This window comes from Dipodascopsis tothii (assembly GCF_038497935.1).
Source record: "Dipodascopsis tothii strain CBS 759.85 unplaced genomic scaffold V1510scaffold_23, whole genome shotgun sequence".
Classification (NCBI taxonomy): Eukaryota; Fungi; Ascomycota; class Lipomycetes; order Lipomycetales; family Lipomycetaceae; genus Neoaidaea; species Neoaidaea tothii.
The window spans coordinates 116,884-136,316 of NW_027118007.1; the positions used below are offsets into that span (position 1 = coordinate 116,884).

Sequence of the window (19,433 nt, forward strand, 5' to 3'; positions counted from 1 at the left end):
AAAACACACAAGGCAAGGAACAGGTCCAAACAATGTGCTGTAAAGAAACCTCACTCTAGGACATGAAGGCCATCGCTCATCAACCAAGTTGGATTCAATGGCTTCTTTGAAAAATTCAAAGAAAGACGTGACCTATAGAAATGATCCTACTACGCTGAGTTAGCTCCGTTCCGGGGGGGGGCACCGTATAGGGCAGTACTTACTGAAGTACGTCGACGAAGAAAAAAATTCATGGGCGGGCGCTGTCCTTTTATAGTCTGGCTGGGAGTTGGGGACCACGTCAAGCAGCTAAACCCTACGCCACTGGACGCAGCCGGCACGCGTCCGCCCGCCTCCGACGCAGGCACCGCACGCACGAGAGGTAGGTGCCGGCGCCGCGGCGGCGGATCGGCGGGCTGCGCTGACAGAGCAGCCACCGAATACCTTGGTGACGGCACTCGGTTCTGGATCCGCCAGATCGTCGTCTCCAGCCGCACCACGGACGCGTCCGCGTCCAATTGCTGCCATGGACGACCCCCCGGCGCTCTGGTTCTGCATGGCGTGTCTCCGGCCGGCCGGCGAGTGCGAGCTGTACCTGGCGCTGTGCGGCCACATCTTCTGCGACGACCACATCGGCGCCGACACGCCGGCCAGCTTTGTGTGCGGCCAATGCGGCGCCCGCGGCGTCCAGATCTACGCGCTGTCGGATCCGCTGCCGGCCGAGATCACGCCGTACTTTGCGGACGCGGATCTGGTCGTTGACCAGACCGCGCTGGCGCTCAAGGTGCGTGTGCGCGTGTGGCCGCTGACCGCAGTACCAGCTGGGCACGCTGAACTTCCTCGTGCGCCACTTGCGCGCCGAGATGGCCGCCCAGGCAGAGACCTGCCGCCGGCTGCATCCTGCGGCCGAGCACGGCGCGCTCTGGAAAGCGTTTGTGCGGCCGCCGGCCGAGCTGACCGCAGAGAGATCGAGGGCCTGACCCAGGCCAACCGGCAGCTGCGCGCCGAAAACCGCGCGCTGATGACCGAGGTCCGCTCGCTGCGCGCGCAGGCGTCGCCGCCGCCGACGGCGCGCCCGGCCCGGCCCGCGTATACCCTGCCGGAGCCGCTGCCGGCCCAAAAGCCGCGGCCGGCGCCGATATCCTACACCGAGACCTCGCCGATACCCGTCATGACGTGCCCGAGCGCCCGGCCAGGCAGCTCGGACTCGTCCGTGGCCGTCCGGCTGCAGCGCCGGCTGTCGCGCGCCCGCAGCTCGCGCGCCGGCGCGATACCCCGCCAGGTGGCCACGCCCGACAGCGCGGACTTCGCGCCGCTGCCGCAGCCACGCACCAAACGGACCGTGCTGGCGACGCCGTTCCAGCCGCGCAGCCGGCTGTTCCGCGAGCCGCCGTCGCCGGGCAGCACGCCGGTCAGCAAGACGCGTCGGCGCGGCGACTGATACCTCTACACTGCTAGCTAATTGCAAACGTGAACTCAGCCACAGAGCGCCACCGTAGCCCGCCGTGGCGCGCCAGCGTAGGCGTCGCCCGGGTCGCGCGCAAATGCGCAAACATGCGACACTTGCCACCACACTTGTCACGATATGGACGCGTCCTGATTGGCTGGCCGCGCAGCGCGACCAGTCGCATCGCAGACATCGTCGCCGCCGGCCACGGCCGCTACACGCCACGGCAGGCGCCGGCTGCGGGCGCCGGCGTCGGCCGTGCGCCGCGCGTGCCCGCGCCGCCGTCCACCGCCGTTTCCGGCGCGTCCGGCGGTAAATTGAGAATGAGAAAGCTGTATTGCTTTTGACAATGAATGAGTACATCGCGGCCAGCCCGGCCCGGGCCACAGCCGGGGGTCAGTGCCCCTGCTCAGCCATGCGTCGGCAGGCGCGCGCCGGCCCCAGTCGTCCACGGCCGTTTATTTGTTCCTGTCACGTCAGTCCCGCCGTCTGCGGCCACTTACAGAGCCCACCAGGCCATTCCGAACGGCGTCAGGAAGGGAACCACTGTCTTGTCAGCACGGCCGGCCGCGCGCCCGCCACTTACGGAAGAAGGTGAAGTAGGGGATCGCGAACGGGATCTTGCGGTTCTTGACCTTGAACGGGATGTTCGAGTACACGCCCTCCTCGAAGTGCGCGCCACGGGCAATCGCCGACGACGAGAAGCCGCGGACGCCGGCCTGACGACCGGCGGTCATGGCAAATCGGGAAACAAAGCGGGAAGCGGGAGCAGACATGGCGGTGATGGGTCGATGGATAGGTTGCAGAGAGAGCCGGGTGGAAAAAAAAATCGGCAGGTCGGGCGGCCGGGACCGGGTAAGGCTACCCGGCCGGCGTGCGGCTCAGAGCACGTCACGTGCGCTGCGCCGGGGGTCTTGGTGAAAATTTTGGCCCAAGCGCGCCGACAAACGGCGACACGGCCAGACCGACAAGAAGCGGGGACACGATGTTCGACCCCAGTCAGGACCTGTTTGACGTGTTTTCGGAGACGCCCGCGGCGCCGGCGGATGAATCGCGCGGCGCGCCGGCGCCCGCCGCGGCCGCGCCGGCGACATCGGCGCCCGCGGCCGCGTCCGCCGACGACAGCGAAGACCGCGACGACCGCGGCACCAAGCGTGCGCGCGACGGCAGCGCCGAGCCCGCGGCCAGCGCACCCGCCGGCACACCCGGATCACAGAAGAAGGTCCGCACGGCGACCGCGCCGCAGGGCCCAGCGCCGCTCGTGGCCGACTCGTTCGAGACCGAGGCCTCGCGCGAGGTCGCCGCGTCCGCCGGGCTGCTCGCGGTCGCGCCCACCGACGGCGAGGCCGACGGCAAGCCCGTCGTCAAGCTCTCGCACCAGGTGCGGCACCAGGTCGCGCTCCCGCCGGACTACGACTACGTGCCGATCGCCGAGCACAAGGCGCCGGCCGAGCCCGCGCGCACGTACAAGTTCACGCTGGACCCGTTCCAGGCCACGGCCATCGCGTCGATCGAGCGCAACGAGTCCGTGCTCGTCTCGGCGCACACCAGCGCCGGCAAAACGGTCGTGGCCGAGTACGCCATCGCTCAGAGTTTGCGGGCCAAGCAGCGAGTGATCTACACGTCGCCGATCAAGGCGCTCTCCAACCAGAAGTACCGCGAGCTGCTGGCCGAGTTCGGCGACGTCGGGCTCATGACCGGCGACGTCAGCATCAACCCCGACGCGAGCTGTCTGGTGATGACGACCGAGATTCTACGGTCGATGCTCTACCGCGGCTCGGAGGTCATGCGCGAGGTCGCCTGGGTGATCTTCGACGAGATCCACTACATGCGCGACGCCGAGCGCGGCGTCGTGTGGGAGGAGACCATCATCCTGCTGCCGGACAAGGTCCGGTACGTGTTCCTGTCGGCCACGATCCCGAACGCCATGCAGTTCGCCGAGTGGATCTGCAAGACGCATCTGCAGCCGTGCCACGTTGTGTACACGGACTTCCGGCCGACGCCGCTGCAGCACTACCTGTTCCCGGCCGGCGGCGACGGCATCCACCTGGTCGTGGACGAGAAGGGCATCTTCCGCGAGGAGAACTTCCAGAAGGCCATGGGCGCGCTCGGCGAGAAGATGGGCGACGACCCGGCCGCGCTGCCGGCCAAGGGCAACAAGATGAAGAAGACGGGCGGGCAGACCAAGAAGGGCGGCCAGAAGGGCTCGTCGGACATCTACAAGATCGTGAAGATGATCATGACCAAGCACTACAACCCGGTCATTGTGTTCTCGTTCTCCAAGCGCGAGTGCGAGTCGCTGGCCCTGCAGATGAGCAAGCTCGACTTCAACGACGACGCCGAGAAGGACATGATCTCCAAGGTCTTCAGCAACGCCATCAGCCAGCTGGCCGAGGCCGACAAGGAGCTGCCGCAGATCCAGCACATCCTGCCGCTGCTGCGGCGCGGCATCGGCATCCACCACAGCGGCCTGCTGCCGATCCTCAAGGAGGTCATCGAGATCCTGTTCCAGGAGGGCCTGATCAAGGTGCTGTTCGCCACCGAGACCTTCTCGATCGGCCTCAACATGCCGGCCAAGACGGTCGTGTTCACCAACGTGCGCAAGTGGGACGGCAAGACCTTCCGGTGGGTGTCGGGCGGCGAGTACATCCAGATGTCGGGCCGCGCGGGCCGCCGCGGCCTCGACGACCGCGGCATCGTCATCCTCATGATCGACGAGAAGATGGAGCCGCCGGTGGCCAAGGGCATGGTCAAGGGCCAGGCCGACCGGCTGGACTCGGCCTTCCACCTGAGCTACAACATGATCCTCAACCTGATGCGCGTCGAGGGCATCTCGCCCGAGTTCATGCTCGAGCGGTGCTTCTTCCAGTTCCAGAACGCGGCGCAGGTGCCCGTGCTGCAGGACCAGCTGGCCGAGCTCGAGCGCAAGCACGCGGCCACCGCGATCGAGGACGAGGCCGACGTGGCCGAGTACTACGACGTCCAGGAGCAGCTCGACGGCTACCGCGGCGACGTCAAGACCGTGATCACGCACCCGTCCGTGGCCGTGCCGTTCCTGCAGCCCGGCCGGCTCGTGCGCGTCCGCTGCGGCGACCTGGACTTTGACTGGGGCGCGGTCGTGTCGTACAGCAAGCGCGCCGCGCCGCGCACCGCGCGCCAGGAGTACCCGCCGCACAAGTCGTACATCGTCGACGTGCTGCTGTGGGTCGACGCGGCCGCGCCCATGCCGCGCCGCGGCTCGCCGGACCTGCCCGCCGGGCTCGTGCCGGCCGCCGACGGCGGCGCGGGCAAGATGGAGGTCGTGCCCATCACGCTCGACTCGATCGTCGACATCGCCAACCTGCGCATCTTCCTGCCCAAGGACCTGCGCCAGAACGACCAGCGCGCGACCGTCCGCAAGACCATCGCCGAGGTCAAGCGCCGGTTCCCGGACGGCATCAAGTGCCTGGACCCGGTCGAGAACATGAACATCAAGGACGACGCGTTCCGCAAGCTGCTCAAGAAGATCGAGATCCTCGAGGGCAAGCTCAACGCGAACCCGCTGCACGACTCGCCGCGGCTGGCGGACGCGCTCGCCGAGTACACGGCCAAGGTCGGCCTGCAGAAGGAGATCCGCACGGTGCGCAAGGGCATCACGTCCGCGCACTCGATCATGCAGCTGGACGAGCTCAAGTGCCGCAAGCGCGTGCTGCGCCGCCTGGGCTTCATCACCGACGACGAGATCATCGAGCTCAAGGGCCGCGTGGCCTGCGAGATCAGCAGCGGCGACGAGCTCATGCTGACCGAGATGATCTTCAACGGCGAGTTCAACGACCTGACGCCGGAGCAGATCGCGGCTGTGCTCAGCTGCTTTGTGTTCCAGGAAAAGAGTCTCGAGACGCCCAAGCTCAAGCCGGAGCTGCAGAAGCCGCTGCGGACGCTGACCGAGACCGCGCGCCGCATCGCCAAGGTCTCGCGCGAGAGCAAGCTCGACGTGGTCGAGGACGACTACGTGGGCTCGTTCAAGAGCCAGCTGATGGAGGTCGTCTACAGCTGGGCCAACGGCGCAACGTTCACGCAGATCTGCAAGATGACGGACGTCTACGAGGGCAGCTTGATCCGCATGTTCAAGCGCCTGGAGGAGCTGCTGCACCAGCTGGTCCAGGCGGCGAAGGTCATTGGCAACGAGGACCTAGAGAAGAAGATGGAGGTTGCGCTCGAGAAGATCAAGCGCGACCTGGTGGCCACTGGATCGCTGTACCTCTGAGCCTTGTATTTATAGAAAAGTTTGATGTTAGGTATCTGTGGGGGTGCTGGACAAGGCCCAGTGGCTGGACGAGTAGGTCAGAGGCTGGACGACGAGTAGGTCAGTGGCTGGACGACGAGTAGACCAGTGGCTGGGCAGTGGTCAGGGCTGGGCCAGCGGCCGGCTGCAGTCCACTGCCGGGCCCGGGTGCCTCCACCAGCCATTGGCGGGCGACCGAGAGCCCTTGCCAGCCACCGCGCGTAGCTCGTGCGACGCGGACCGCGTACGTCCGTGTGACACGGTTGTCGCAGCCGGGGTCTGCAGGTCGTCACCGTGCTCGTGACCGGCGGCCGATCTGCACGGCGGCTGACCGCGCTGCAGGCGTACCGTTGCCGTGGGTTGGATGGGCCGGTCTCGGCGCGGCAGGGTTCGGGACCGCGCGCCGCGGCCAGCGGACGGCCAGAGCGCGCCGGCCGTCAGGACACGACCACGGACCGCCGCCGGCGCCGTCGCGGCGGGCGCGGCCCGCCACCGGGCGGCAGCCTGCAAGCCGTGCAGCGCAGCAAAAAGACGACGCCGGCAGGACTCGAACCTGCGCTCCCAGAGGGAAAGAGATTTCTAATCTCTCGCCTTAACCGCTCGGCCACAGCGCCCTCTCTGCCAAGCAAGCCCCCGTATGTCGCAGTGTGCCCCGGCGCCGGCAGCCGGCAGCCGGCACGCCCCTGGCCGGCCCTCGGCAGCGCGCCTTGCCCGGTGCAGCCGTTGCGCGACCGGTGGCCAGGGGTCCGGCCTAGCCCCTGCGGCCAGCTGCCAGCCGGCCTCAGCGGCCGGCGAACCGCCGTGCGAACGCGCGGTCCGTCGGGACGGCCGGCGTGCAATGGCGCGGCCTTGGCCGCCGCTAGAACACGGCGCCAGGCGCCCTGGCTGCACGTCCGCATCCTGCCTGGTCGACGCAGGCGCCAGCGTGGCGGCGGCTCCCCATCGGATCTAGCCGCGACCTTGGCAATTGGCCGCGGACCCATGGAGCCGGTCCGCGCGGTGGCCCAGCACGGCGGCGCAGCCGCGGCGCGGTCGCCGGCCGGTCGCGTCGCGGCCGCCGCGGTTAGGGCGCCCGAAATGAGCAGCTCCCTGTTTCGTACGGCCCTGCGCGCGCCCATCCAACACGGCGATGCGGTGGCCAGATTGGGCACTGGCGAGCTCCTAGACCGCGCTAGCGTGCGGCTCAGATGAGACCTGCACGAACGTGTCATGTCTCTAGCCGAGGACAGCTAGACGATCTGCACGCGAGCCCCGCTAGGCGCGCGGTCGCTTCACGCTTGGCCCCACACGGCTAGGTCTAAACACTGCCCGCGGCCAAACACCGCCGCCCGCACTCCACCGCAGGGCGCAGGCCGTCTACCTGAACAGCCTCCGCCTGGTTTTTCTCCAATTGTTTTCCCAGTCCACGGCGGTGACAGGGTGCTGACGAACGACATCGTTGCCGCGCAGCCAGAACCGACGGTCGTACGACACACCAGCCCGCAGCGCTCGCACAACCTGCCCGGTTGAGGCCTATCACTATCCCTAAGTCTCCTTTTATGTTTTTTCTGCTCCAGCTATCGACAATCGCATAGCCCGACGTTCCTTCAGTCTTTTGTGTTTACTGCCGAACTTTATCCTTGCGCTCGTGCAAGAGTCCGCCTTCGCGTCTATCTTTAGTCCACCGACGTGGCTGTTGTTCTGTGACGTCTGTCCGCAGGTGACTACCAGATCGCCACCGAGCCACCGCCTGCTTTGCTGCACCTAGGAGCCGCTCCCGGTGCATACTTAAAACTAAGAGATCCTCCAGCCGACGGTAGAGGCCGTCCAGGTACGGCAAGCGACAAGCGAGCGGCCGCACTAACATGGACCAGATAGAGATGAGCGAGCCTGTGCGGACCGCGCACAAGTCGCTGGCGAGCAAGATTGCGTCGCTGGTCGTGCTTGTGCTGCTGGCCGCGACCTTTGTGGTGCTGGTGCTGTACCGCCGCCGGCAGCGCCGCCTGCGCGAGCAGGCGGCGCGGCCGATGCTGCCGCTGGCGAGCCCTGCAGCGGCGGCTGAGAAGGGCCTGTGGCCGCTGAGCCAGAAGGGCTGGTCGATGTCGACGACGACGCTGGCGAGCCAGCCGCAGCCGCCGCAGTACGACGAGCTTCTGCCGACGTACTCGAACCTGTCGGCCGTGACCCGGACCGAGAGCTTCGACAAGACCGGCGAATACGACGAGACCATTTTGGACGAAAAACAGCATTTTGCGGCCGCGCCGCGGCCGGTGCCGGGCACGGCGTGGGCGCGGCTGGTGGCGCGGGTCGCGGCGGCCACGCGTGCGGCTGCCGCCGGCCGCCCGTCGTCGGCCCACGGCCGCGACGTCCCCGAGATCCACATCACGTTTCCGGACGAAACCGACGCGGCGGGCAACGTCAAGGACGGCCGCGTCGTGCTGGTCAGCCTGGGCGAGGCCGGCGCCGCGTATGTCCGCGAGCTGCCGGCGCGCCGCGACTACTAGGCGGCCGATGGCGCCGCCGGCGCCGCCGCCGGCCGCCGCCGCGGACGCGCACTCTGGACCCGCGCGTCCGCGGAGCCGCGACCGGCCGCGTGCGTCATTCCGGGCACGTCCGGCGCCGCCGGACGCCGCCTGCTATCTACAGTGACCGCGGTCGCCCAAGGACTCGTCTAATGTTTTGCATACGCTTGCTCAGTTTTGTATAGTAGCCACACTCCTTCAGCTGTCGATTCGCCGCGCGGGCGCGCGGCAACAAAAGTCGCCCGGAGGGATTCATACACGCGATATCCTCTACTGTTCTGTATCATATAGCTAATACACGCTACTATGCACAAGGTGAACAATCAGTGTATTACGGCCGGTCTCTGTTGAAAGACCGGCGCGTTTCGAGACATTACAGATGCAGACTATAGATACATAGGCGCAGAACGGGCAAAACATATACAAAACCAATAATTCCAAAAATAAGAGCCGTAAAGTTGAAGTACAGGCTGGCGGCCGGCCGCGGCCGGCTCGGCAAAGCCAACAAAGCCAAAGTTTAACCAGGAACCCCGAAAATGCTTTTGTTGAAAGAGCATGACTTTTGAATATTGGATCTATAACGATATAGACGATGCGGAAGAGCGAAAATCAGACGGTCGTGAGTTTTTTTGCGGTTGCGTGAAGGACAGGCGTCTCGAAACGGGGCGTACGTTGAGGTACGGGCGCGGCGGCCTAGGCGCGGAGGTGCGCAGGCGCGAGGCCGAGGCGCTCGACGACGGCGCGGGTGGACTTCTCGAGATTCATGGTGTAGAAGTGCAGGTGGTAGATGCCGGCGGCGAGGATGCGCTCGCACATGTCGAAGACGAGCTGGTTGCCGACGTCCTTGACCGCGTTGTCGTCGTCCTTGACGGCCTCGAGCGCGGCCAGGAAGGGCTTGGGCACGTTGACCTGGCACCAGGTCGCGCGGCGAAGGAACGACGCGTACGACGTGATGGGCATGATGCCGGGCACGATCGGCACGGCGATGCCCGCCGCGCGGCAGCGGTCGACCCACGACAGGAAGTTGTCGACGTCGTAGAACATCTGGGTGATGACAAAGGAGGCGCCGGCGTCGACCTTGTCCTTCAGGTGCGCGATCATGACGTCCGCGTCGGCCTCCTCGGGGTGGCCCTCGGGGTAGCCCGCGACGCCGATCTCGAAGTGGTCGCCGTACTTCTCGCGGATGTACGCCACCAGGTCGCGCGCGTACCGGAACTCGCCCGCCGCGCCGTCCCACTTCTCGTTGTCCGTCGGGGCGTCGCCGCGCAGCGCCAGGATGCTGCGGCAGCCGCCCGTGTACGCCTCCTTGAGCGCCTGGTCGATGACCTCGTGCGACATGTCCGCGCACGTCAGGTGCATGCACGTGTTGAGCCCGAACTTGGAGTGGCTCTTGGCCACCAGCTCCGTCGTCAGGTTGTCCGACTTGGACCCGCCCGCGTTCCAGGTGATGTCGATGAACAGCGGTTGCAGGTCCCGCATGCGGTCCATCCGCTCGTACAGGTTCTGCACGCCCTGGCGTCAGCGCGCGCGCGCCCGAGACCTACCTGCGACGTCTTCGGCACAAAGTACTCGAACGAGAACGAGGCCGTGCCCGTCTCGCGGTTCTGGTTGAGGATGTTGGTCACACGCATGTTGCACTCCGGTTGCCGATTTTTTCTGTTTTTTTCACATTTTTTTGCTGAGCTGGCCGCGGCTTACCCGGCCCCGCCCGTTCGGGCAACTGCACGCAGGGCTAGGGCTCCGAGCCGCACCCTGTGCGGCGCGACGCCCCCCCGGCGACTCGCCGGCGCTAGCACACCCGTCGCGCGCCGCGACGCCTGCGCTGCCCCGCCGCCACCCACCTTCCGGTCGTGGCCCCACCCGACGCGGCGCGCGGCCGGCTCGCCCGCAACGGGCTAGGGCCGGAACGCCTGAACCGGGGGCCGCTCCGCTTACCCGGCTGCCGTTTCGCACTTTGACTGGTCCCCCACGCGTGCCCCAACCCTGCCGGCCTAGCCCCAAGCGTGCGGCGCTACCCCAGCTCCAGTCGGGCCGTGTCGGATGGTGTCGGAACGCCCCGGCCTGATCCAGCCTGGCCGGCCAGGCCACGGCCAGGCCGCCGCGGCCCAGCCGCCGGCCGTCCGGCCGCGCCGCGGCCGCCGCGGCCTGCTCGTCGCGCGGTCGGGCGGCCGCGTTGCCGCCGCCTGCGCCGCCCGCGCTGCTCCGCCGCCGCGGGCAGGCACCCGAAGCCGCGCAGCCACGCGGCTGGCGCGGCCCGTCGTAGGGCACGCCGCCGCCCGTGTTCCGGGTTCTCCGTATTTGCAATAGCGCGGTCTACGCGGGTGTGGAAAACACCCTAGGCCAGGGAAAATCGCCCTAGGCCAGGTTCCCCACTGCCCCAGAGCCCGCAGGCTTATATACGCGCGCCCGTCCGGTTTTCTTCTCCACATCCCGTCTCTCAACGTGAACGCCTCCCCCACTGCATCACGGCCGGCCCGCAGGTGCACCCTTCGATCCCGATGTTCCCGACCGCGTGCGTCGGCGCCGAGCCGCTCGCGGTCGTCGTGCCTGAGCCCTACTACACGCCCGCGTCGCCGGCCCTGTCGCCGGCGTCGCCGGCCTCGACTGCCTCGTTCATGGAGCCGGCCGAGCCGGCGTCCGCGCCCACGTTCGACGCCGACTTTGCGCGCGACCTGGCCGCGTCGTTTGGCCCCGGATTCGGTCAGGGGCCGCTGCCGTCGCCAGCCGCCGATCTGGCCATGGATCCGTTTGACGCCTACGCGGCTCCCGCCCCCTACGCCGACATGTACTACGAGGACTTTGTCCAGCAGCAGCGCCAGCAGCAGCAGCTGTTCCAGCAGCGCCAGCAGCAACTGCCGCAGGATCCGTTTGCGAAGCCCGACATGGCCGCTGGCGTGTTGCCGGCCTACGCGCCCGCGTATGCGCCGGCGTTTGCGCCCGCCTTCACCGACATCCTGGCCGAGGCTGCCAAGCGCGCCGAGATCGAGCTGCTCGTCGACGACTTTGACATGATTCTGTAGTCGTCTTGCATTGTCTGCATTGTTGTGTATGTTTCCGGCGTCAGAGGTTCCAGCATTAATCGACGGCGCGTCCTGGGGATGCGCCGCACCCGTGGAGTTTCTTGTTTTAATCGATCGATCTCTTCTCATCCGTTCGTCCGGCCGTGGCCACGGCCGTGGCCGCGGCCGCGGCCCTGGCAGCCGCGGCGCTGCGCGCAGGCCCATCACGCCCGCCGCATCGCGCCCACCGCGTGCCGTAGCGGCGTGCGTCCCGCCGGCTGGCCGGCTTGCGGCCGTCCGGCCGCGTTCCCCGCACGCCGGCTAAATCGCGTCCGCGTGGGGTAGTCACGTGCCCCATCACAATCCCGCATAATTACGTAATGCCGCGTGGGGGCTCGCTCGGCCGTGTAAGGCCCGTCTAGCTGGACCGAGTCGCCGCCGGAGTGACGTCGAGTGGCAACGTCGGCTGCTGGTTTGACCCGCACGCCACTGTGCACGGGCGACATGGCTGCCGGCGCCGCCCGTCCGCCGGCTATACGCCGCGCGGTCCGAACCGGCCCTGCAGACTCAGCGCCACCGCGGCGGATGGACGGACGCAGGACGACGTCATGAGAGCGGCTGCGCGTGCGGCGCCGTCCATGCAGCCGCACCCCCTGCGGCTGACCTCGCACGAGCCACGATCGTCCGCTCGGCGGAACGGCCCGAGCACACGAGTCTCTGGCGGCAATGCCGGCGGCGGTGGCAGCCCGTCGGACTGGGTCGGCTGCCACGGTTACGTCGAGGGGGGCGCTGTCGGCAGGCTATATTGCCGCATATTGCCGCATTCTGCCGCAGCCCAAGACTCGACCCGCCGAAGTCCGACAAAGTCCGACAGAGGACAAGTCCCTGCCGGCGGCTTGTCCTGGGGCCTGCGGCGGCGATTCCGTCGAAGACAGCGGCCTCCGGCAGGTTCTGACAGTGCTCAGTCTGCCGCAAGACGCGCCCGGGACCATGATGCTGAGCCGCATCTCGTGCGGCTCACGGCCCAGCCCCGCCAATGCAGCCGGCTCTACGGAGTCGGTCGCCCGCGCGTGCGCTTCGGCGACCCCGTCAAGAGCGCACCATTCGGCAGTCGCCGCAAGCGTCCGGGCGGCCACAGGCACCTGGACGGAGTGGCCGCCGGGGTGTCGTCAGCCGCACGGCGTGCGGCATATAGCCGCATAGCCGCCTGCTCCTTCGTAGTGCGTTACTAATACATCAGATCGCGCGGACCAGGTCGCAGCCGCGCTGCAGCACGCCCAGCCCGTCGCAGTCCAGCGCCGCCGCCAGCCGTGCCCGCACGTCGGCCGCGCTCGCCGGGCCGTAGGTGACCCTGACGGCCGGCTCGAAGCGCAGGTCGGGATAGGCGGCCAGCCGGTCGTGGGTTAGCGTGAACGTGACATCGAGCCGCGTCCGCTCCTTCTTTTTGAAGACGCGCGCGCTGATGACGAGCGCGCCGTCCACGACGGCGGCCCGCGTCGGGTAGTGGCTCGCGAGCAGCGCGATCTCGCGGTCGACAACCTTCTTGAGATGCCAGAGCCGGGCCACGGTCGACAGCGCGGCTGGCGAGGCCGTGCCGACGCGCTGGGCGATCATGTCGAGCACGTAGCCAGCGACCGCGTCCGGCGCGGCCGGCCCCGCGACCGCAACGCGGCCCGAGCCAAGCTCGACCGTGGCCTTGAGCTCGCCGTAGCCGAGCACGAGCCGGTCGGCCGCGAGCTCGGCCAGCGTCCAGCCGGTGGCGCGCTGCACGCTCTCAAAGTGCATCTTGAGCCGGACGAGCTCCGAGCAGTCGACGGTCCGGCTGGCCTCGATGGTGGCGCGAGCGGCGGCCGTGTCGGCGCGCGCGCGCTCGATCCGGGCGGTCGCCACGGCCACGGCGGCCTCGACCGTGGCCTCCTCGCCGGCCAGACCAGCGCGCGCAGCCTCGTGCGTGGCCAGCTCGGCCTTGGCGGCGGCCACGTCGCGGCGCGCGGCCTCCAGCGCGGCCGGGTCCTCGCCGGCCACGTCGGCCTGCCACCGGCGCAGCTCGTCGCGCCGCGCGCGTAGCCGGGCGTGCTCGGCCGCCACGGCGGCCGCGCCCGCGCGCACCCCCGGCTCGGCCGCGGCCAGCGCCGCGTCGTCGTCGCGCAGCGCGGCCAGGTTCTGGCCCAGGCTCGCCAGCACGCCGTTGACCAGCTTCGCCCGCCACTCGTACCACACGCCCTTGGCCTGCAGCCGCGCAAAGGCCTTGATGAGCTTGAACTGCGCGCACAGCTGCGCCTGCTCCTCGACGGACGCCGCCAGGTACTCGCGAAAGACCTCCGGGCTCTCGACGAGGGTCTCGGCCTCGAGCCGCTCGCACAGCGTGTTGCCCTCGTCGATGTTCTCGCGCAGCTCGCGACAGCTCTGTCGGTCAGATCGCCCGGAACGGTACTTACAAACTCGGCCAGCTCGAGCATCGGGTAGTGCAGGAACTCGGCCTCCATGCAGCTGGCCGCCGACGGCTCCTCGGCGGCCGCGGCCGGCTTGAACGCCGGCTGCCGCCGCTTGGTGTCGAGGCCCTCCAGGAACTGCACCGCCGTCATCCGCAGGAACTCGGTCAGCGACACCCGCTCCTCGTCGGCCACCGCCTCGGCCAGCGGCTCCGGGTACGTGGCCGCCGCCGGCTTAAGCGGGCTCAGCGTGCGCGGGCTGTTCGGCGGCAGCCCCATCAGCGGGATCGTCTGCATCTTGATCGGCGTCCGCGGCCGCCTGGACGGCGACATCAGCGGTCCAGCCGACTTGCTCTTGAGCGGCGAGTAGATCTTGGCCAGCAGGCTCTGCTCTTCGTGCCGCAGCATCTCGGCGGCCTGCTCGCGGCCGGCGACCGCCGCCGCCAGCCGCACGGGCATCCGCGTGGACTTGCGCGGCGTCAGCGACTCGATCTTCTTCTGCAGGCTCGTCGTGTTGTAGCTCACGAGCGTCTCGTTGATGTCCGACTTGAGCCGCTCGTTCTCGGGCGTGCCGAGACTGACCCGCCGGCCCTGGAACGCGGGCACGGCGTTCTCCTCGGTCACCAGACTGCGCCGCCGGTTGAGCAGCTCCATGGACCGCGGCGACGGCACCCGCCGAGGCGTTTCGATGTCGGCCCGGGCCGCGAGCGTCTTCTTGGAGAGCCCGGTCTGGGGAGTGATGGGCGCAGCCTTGGTCGGGACTGATCGGGGGGTCGCACTCGCTCTGGGCGTGACGGCCGGAGTCGCGGCGACGGACTTGCGCCGGGCCCGAACGCCGGGCGTGGCGACCGACGACCGGCGCGCCCCCGGCGTGGTCGCAGCCGCGACGTCTTCGAGCTTGGGCGACGCGACGGCCTCCGCCACCGTGACCTCGGCCTCCAGAGGCTCCATCTCGGTGTCGTCCTCCATTTCCTCGAGGATCTCCATCTCCTCCGAGACGTCGGCTTCAGCCAGCGGCTCGGCAGGCGGCGCCGGCTCCGGGACCGGCTCCACCGGGCCCACGCCAGGCTCCAGAACAGAGCCGGCCGGCGCTGAAGCCGCTGTGGGCGCTGAGGATGCCTCCGCCTCGACCGCCTCCGCTTCGATCGCCTGCCGCGACTTCCGTCGCGTCGTCCGCGTCGTCCGCGTCGACGGCGTCTCGGCCTCGACCGCCGACGACCGCCGCCGCGACAGCCGCCGCGGCTCCTTCGGCGTCTGGGCCTCGACCGGGACCAGTTTAGGCGGCTCCAGCATCAGCGCGGGTGCCGCCTTCATGGGCGACCGTGCCTGTTTGACCGGGCTCTTGGGCACGTTCTGGTCGGCCTCTGTTCTGGCCGTTGGCTCTGACGGCCTTGAACTCCGCCGGCCGGACCCTCTGTTCTCCTGGTCCGTCTTTGACCGCTTCGGCGTCGACCCCAGCTTGCTGGGGCTCGAGAGCGCTCTGGTCGCCTTCTCCGGCGTCTGCTCGGCCGGCGCGTTGCCTAGCGACGACCGTCTGTCGGCTTTGGCGCCTTGGCCAGACCCCCGCCGGCTCGCCTGTCTCGGGCGTGGGCTGCCGGCGTCGGTGTTGACAATAGCCTGCAGATCGGGGTACATTCTGGGCGTGGCCGCCGCCGGCGTGGCCATCTTGGCCTCGGGGGTCTTGGCCGAGCGGGCGCGGCGCGCTGGCGACGCGGTTTTGGGCGTCGCCGAATTGCTGGCCGCGACGCGTGGACTCGGCTGCGGCGCCGACATTCGACCGGCTGGGGTCGTCGCCGGCGCAGCCTCCGGGACCTGTGTCGAGCCCGAGGCCTGCGCCTCGTTCACGCCGCCGACCTGCGTGATCTCCATAGTCTGGTCGTCGGCTTCCATCGACCAGTCCGCGTCCTCTGTGACTTCCGAGATCCGGTGGAGTCCGCCCACGGCCTGTGTGAACTCCATCGTCTGTTCGCCGTCCGACTCGACCTGAGACGGCTCGATGGTGCCGACCGCCTGCGTGATCTCCATGGCGGACTGATCCATGGACTGATCCATAGACTGGTCCATGGACTGATCCGCAGATTCGTCTGCAGGCGCGTCCTGGACGGCCCCGTCGGCCACAGATTGCCGGCGAATGCTGCCGACGGCCTGAGTGAGCTCCATCGCGGCTTCTTCCGCGGCAGCCTCGTCCACCGGAGCCTGCCGGCGAATGCTGCCCACGGCCTCTGTAAACTCCATGGTGGCCTCGTCGTCGACAGGAGCCACCGACTGCCGGCTTATGCCTCCGACAGCCCGAGTGAAGTCCATGGTCGCCTCGTCGTCCACTGAGGCCACAGATTGCCGGCGGATGCCGCCCACGGCCTGAGTGAGGTCCATGGTGGCCTCGTCTCCCGCTGGAGCGACAGACTGCCGACGAATACTGCCGACAGCCTGCGTGAACTCCATGGTGGTCTCGTCATCGTTTGGTCTGACAGACTGCCGCCGGATTCCTCCCACGGCCTGAGTCAGGTCCATAGTGGCCTCGTCGCCGGCCGCGGCGAAAGATTGCCGGCGGACACGGCCTACAGACTGCCGGCGAATGCCGCCGACAGCCTGCGTGAGCTCCATGGTGGCTTCGTCGCTCACTGGAGCCATCGACCGCCGACGGATGCTGCCGACAGCCTGGGTAACGTCCATGGTAGCTTCGTCTTCCTCTGGCTGTAGCCGCTGGACGTCGCCCATGACCTCAGTAAACTCCATGGTGGCCTCGTCGTCCACGGAAGCCACCGACTGCCGCCGGCTGGTTCCAGCAGGCTGGGGCAAGCCCATGGAAGCTCCGTTGTCCATCAGAGACGCCGATCGCCGTCTGATACCGCCGACGGCCTGAGTGAACTCCATAGTGACTTCGTCGTCGGCCGGGATCACAGGCTGCGGGCGAATGCCACCGACAGCCCGAGTGAAGTCCATGGTCGCCTCGTCCTCCTCTGGGGCCACAGACTGTCGGCGGATGCCGCCCACGGCCTGGGTCAGGTCCATAGTGGCCTCGTCGCCGGTGGCAGCGAAAGATTGCCGGCGGCCGCTGCCTACAGACTGCCGGCGAATGCCGCCGACAGCCTGCGTAAACTCCATAGTGGCCTCGTCGTCCATCGGAGCCACAGACTTCCGCCGAATGCTGCCCACGGCCTGAGTAAACTCCATTGTAGCCTCGTCGTCCATGGACTCGTCGTACGGCGCCGGCGCCACCGACGGACGCCGAATGCCGCCCACAGCCCGCGTCAGCTCCATTGTGGCCTCGTCCTCCTCCGGAAGAGCGTGGATCTGACCAACGGCCCGCGTGAGTTCCATGGTGGCCTCGTCATCGACCGGGGCCATCGAGCGCCGGCGGATGCCGCCCACGGCCTGGGTCAGGTCCATGGTCTCCTCGTCGTCCGCCACAGGCGCCGCCGACGCCCGGCGGATGCGGCCGACAGCCTGCGTGAAGTCCATGGTCTGCTCCTCGTCGTCGACCGGTCCCGGCTGTATACCGCCCAGGGCCCGCGTCACGTCCATGGTTTCGTCCTCGGCCTCTTCGATGCTGCCAAACGCCTGCGTCACGTCCATGGTCACGTCCGCGGTCTCGTCGGCGTCGGCCTCGTGCACGGACGTGATCAGGCCGCCGGCTACAGTCAAGTCCATGCTCTGCACGGTGTCGTCGTCGCGCCGCACGTCTGTGATACGCCCCAGCGCCTGCGTAAAGTCCATGGTCTGCTCGTCCGCGTCGCCGTGAATCGTGCCCAGCGCCGTCGTCAGCTCCATGGTCTGCTCGTCGGGCTGGTAGAGCGCGCGCGAGTTGTGGATGCGGCCGAACGCCGACGTCAGGTCCATCGACCGCTCGGTGTCGTCCTGCGCCGGCTGGATCCGACCGAACGCCGTCGTCAGCTCCATGGTCTGCTCGTCGTCGCTGCGGCCAAAGCGCCTGTCGGCCGTGATGCCGCCAAACGCCGCCGTCAGCTCCATGGTCTGCTCCTCGCCACGGCCTTGCGGCACGTACGGCGCCGCCGGCGCGAACGCCGGCGCTGTCGCGAACGCCGACCCAAACGCGGGCCCGGCCGTCGCCGGGCGTGCGCCGTACGGAAAGTCCTGCTGCGGCACCGACAGGACCTCCGACACGCTCATGTCGTCGTCAAACACGTCCGTGGCGTCCTCCATGTCGACCTCGCTCTCGGTCTCGTCGTCCTCGTCGTCCTCGTCCGAGTCGTCCGAGTCGTACCGGCCGTACGTGTGGCTCTCGGGGATGACCTCGACCGCAAAGTCGCTCTGCCGGGCCGACCGCGGGTCAAACCGGAGCCCGCGGCGGCCTGGCGACTGGCCAAACCCGGCCGTCGGCGGCGGCAGGTTCTCCAGGTCGATCTCGGGGTCGAGCGCAAACGTGCTGCGGTCAGCTCGCTCGCTGTGGGGTCCACTCACTGCAGCGTCGCCTCTGGAGCAAAGCTCACGCGCCGGTTCATGTTGCGCTGGAAGTCGACCGACTTTTTCCGGTCATCGTCCTTCTTGTTCGAGACCTGCATGACACCGATGACGGTGTAGTTGTCATCGTTGACGTTGTACGACGGCTTGAGGATGCCGCGCGGCGTCTGGGGTCAGCCTGGCCGTGTCACCCGCTTACCGCGCTTGGCCTGCGGTACTTGTCGAGCGGGCGCTGGGCCTGCAACGGCGCAGCCTCATCGCCCGGACCCAAGCTCTTTGATCGCTTCCGGGTGGACGAGGCCGACGCAGTGACGTTCTCCTTGGCATCGGACGAAAACAGGGCCATGGACTTGCGCGTCCGCGGCGACCGCCGCCGGCTGGACGAAGAAGGATCCATGCCGCTGACGGCTGATGGGGGTGTGTCGCGCAGGTGAGGATGTTTGTCGCGTCGCTTGGACATTAGGCGCCGAATGGGGACAAGCGCGCGGCGCGGTAAACAAAGTCACGTGTTAGGTGACACGCTGGCGCCGTGGCGCGGCGGTCACCCGCGCAAACCCTACTAGGGCTCGGGCGCAAAATTTTTCGCAGTCACGCGCGAACGCCCGGCGGCCAACACCAAAAATTATACATCCCAGGTAGCCCTATAGATTCGTTCTGCAGTTCACTTCTCTGTATCAACAACTCATTTTACATCACCGTCAAAATGGCCACCGAATTGACCGTCCAGTCTGAGCGTGCTTTCCAGAAGGTGAGTGGGCTCGAGCCGGCGTCCGGCCGGACGCCGCGGCACCCGAGCAGCGGCTGACCGGGATCTAGCAACCCCATATCTTCCTCAACTCGAAGACCAAGGGCAAGAAGGCCAACAAGCGTTGGTACAAGGATGTCGGCCTTGGCTTCAAGACCCCCAAGGAGGCCATCCAGGGCCACTACATTGACAAGAAGTGCCCCTTCGTCGGCCTTGTCTCCATCCGCGGCAAGATCCTGACCGGAACCGTTGTCTCGACCAAGATGCACCGTACCGTCATCATCCGCCGCGACTACTTGCACTACGTCCCCAAGTACAACCGTTACGAGAAGCGCCACAAGAACATCGCCGCCCACCTGTCGCCCGCTTTCCGTGTCCAGGAGGGTGACGTTGTCACCGTTGGTCAGTGCCGTCCCATCTCGAAGACCGTCCGATTCAACGTCCTGCGCATCGCTGCTGCCGCTTCTGACGGCAAGAAGCAGTTCAGCAAGTTCTAGACGTGTTATAAAAGTTAATCGGTTGTGTTGTTTAGTCGGTTATGTAGTATTTATAATATAACAGCTTCCTTGTACATTGCCGCATTCACACATAGTTTCACGACAAGACAAATAAATATATCAGAGTACGTTTTTGGAGCCGACCTG

The 19,433-nt window shown here is 67.6% G+C and overlaps 11 protein-coding genes and 1 non-coding gene across 12 annotated transcripts; 4 read left to right on the forward strand and 8 right to left on the reverse strand.

The window, feature by feature from the left end:
* The first annotated feature begins 110 nt into the window (after positions 1–110).
* V1510DRAFT_419696 (uncharacterized protein) lies at positions 111–1,458 on the forward strand. The gene is made up of 3 exons (XM_066934331.1): positions 111–763; positions 795–910; positions 943–1,458. The coding sequence occupies exons 1-3, from the start codon at positions 506–508 to the stop codon at positions 1,418–1,420; spliced, it is 852 nt and encodes a 283-aa protein (XP_066787928.1). The 5' UTR covers positions 111–505; the 3' UTR covers positions 1,421–1,458.
* A 285-nt stretch (positions 1,459–1,743) lies between these two features.
* On the reverse strand, positions 1,744–2,220 carry V1510DRAFT_419699 (cytochrome c oxidase subunit VIIc-domain-containing protein). Its single transcript, XM_066934332.1, has 3 exons — positions 2,013–2,220; positions 1,930–1,972; positions 1,744–1,894 (listed from the first exon to the last, which is right to left on the reverse strand). The coding sequence occupies exons 1-3, from the start codon at positions 2,200–2,202 to the stop codon at positions 1,885–1,887; spliced, it is 243 nt and encodes an 80-aa protein (XP_066787929.1). The 5' UTR covers positions 2,203–2,220; the 3' UTR covers positions 1,744–1,884.
* V1510DRAFT_396757 (rRNA-processing arch domain-containing protein) lies at positions 2,189–6,097 on the forward strand. The gene has a single exon (XM_066931894.1). The coding sequence runs from the start codon at positions 2,412–2,414 to the stop codon at positions 5,670–5,672; it is 3,261 nt and encodes a 1,086-aa protein (XP_066787930.1). The 5' UTR covers positions 2,189–2,411; the 3' UTR covers positions 5,673–6,097.
* A 125-nt stretch (positions 6,098–6,222) lies between these two features.
* Positions 6,223–6,304, reverse strand: V1510DRAFT_t189. Its single transcript has one exon. It is a non-coding gene; the product is annotated as a tRNA-Ser (tRNA).
* A 744-nt stretch (positions 6,305–7,048) lies between these two features.
* Positions 7,049–8,511, reverse strand: V1510DRAFT_419706 (uncharacterized protein). Its single transcript, XM_066934333.1, has one exon. The coding sequence runs from the start codon at positions 8,050–8,052 to the stop codon at positions 7,291–7,293; it is 762 nt and encodes a 253-aa protein (XP_066787931.1). The 5' UTR covers positions 8,053–8,511; the 3' UTR covers positions 7,049–7,290.
* On the reverse strand, positions 8,460–9,838 carry V1510DRAFT_419708 (methylenetetrahydrofolate reductase). Its single transcript, XM_066934334.1, has 2 exons — positions 9,736–9,838; positions 8,460–9,703 (listed from the first exon to the last, which is right to left on the reverse strand). The coding sequence occupies exons 1-2, from the start codon at positions 9,820–9,822 to the stop codon at positions 8,885–8,887; spliced, it is 906 nt and encodes a 301-aa protein (XP_066787932.1). The 5' UTR covers positions 9,823–9,838; the 3' UTR covers positions 8,460–8,884.
* Positions 9,839–10,553: 715 nt separating this feature from the next.
* On the reverse strand, positions 10,554–11,347 carry V1510DRAFT_185660 (uncharacterized protein; the record flags this gene model as incomplete). Its single annotated transcript, XM_066930442.1, has 1 exon — positions 10,554–11,347. A coding segment is annotated over exon 1 (787 nt), but the record flags the coding sequence as incomplete, so codon positions are not given.
* A 396-nt stretch (positions 11,348–11,743) lies between these two features.
* V1510DRAFT_419710 (uncharacterized protein) lies at positions 11,744–12,512 on the forward strand. Its single transcript, XM_066934335.1, has one exon. It carries the CDS (start codon positions 11,799–11,801, stop codon positions 12,420–12,422), a length of 624 nt encoding a protein of 207 aa, XP_066787934.1. The 5' UTR covers positions 11,744–11,798; the 3' UTR covers positions 12,423–12,512.
* V1510DRAFT_419711 (uncharacterized protein) lies at positions 12,404–12,871 on the reverse strand. The gene has a single exon (XM_066934336.1). It carries the CDS (start codon positions 12,802–12,804, stop codon positions 12,427–12,429), a length of 378 nt encoding a protein of 125 aa, XP_066787935.1. The 5' UTR covers positions 12,805–12,871; the 3' UTR covers positions 12,404–12,426.
* Positions 12,872–13,306: 435 nt separating this feature from the next.
* V1510DRAFT_419712 (Spc7 kinetochore protein-domain-containing protein) lies at positions 13,307–14,088 on the reverse strand (the record flags this gene model as incomplete). The annotated part of the gene is made up of 2 exons (XM_066934337.1): positions 13,629–14,088; positions 13,307–13,596 (listed from the first exon to the last, which is right to left on the reverse strand). Coding segments are annotated over exons 1-2 (743 nt in total), but the record flags the coding sequence as incomplete, so codon positions are not given.
* A 778-nt stretch (positions 14,089–14,866) lies between these two features.
* V1510DRAFT_419713 (uncharacterized protein) lies at positions 14,867–17,683 on the reverse strand (the record flags this gene model as incomplete). Its single annotated transcript, XM_066934338.1, has 2 exons — positions 17,007–17,683; positions 14,867–16,628 (listed from the first exon to the last, which is right to left on the reverse strand). Coding segments are annotated over exons 1-2 (2,350 nt in total), but the record flags the coding sequence as incomplete, so codon positions are not given.
* A 976-nt stretch (positions 17,684–18,659) lies between these two features.
* On the forward strand, positions 18,660–19,414 carry V1510DRAFT_419717 (40S ribosomal protein uS17). The gene is made up of 2 exons (XM_066934339.1): positions 18,660–18,792; positions 18,861–19,414. Exons 1-2 carry the CDS (start codon positions 18,748–18,750, stop codon positions 19,284–19,286), a joined length of 471 nt encoding a protein of 156 aa, XP_066787938.1. The 5' UTR covers positions 18,660–18,747; the 3' UTR covers positions 19,287–19,414.
* Positions 19,415–19,433: the final 19 nt, after the last annotated feature.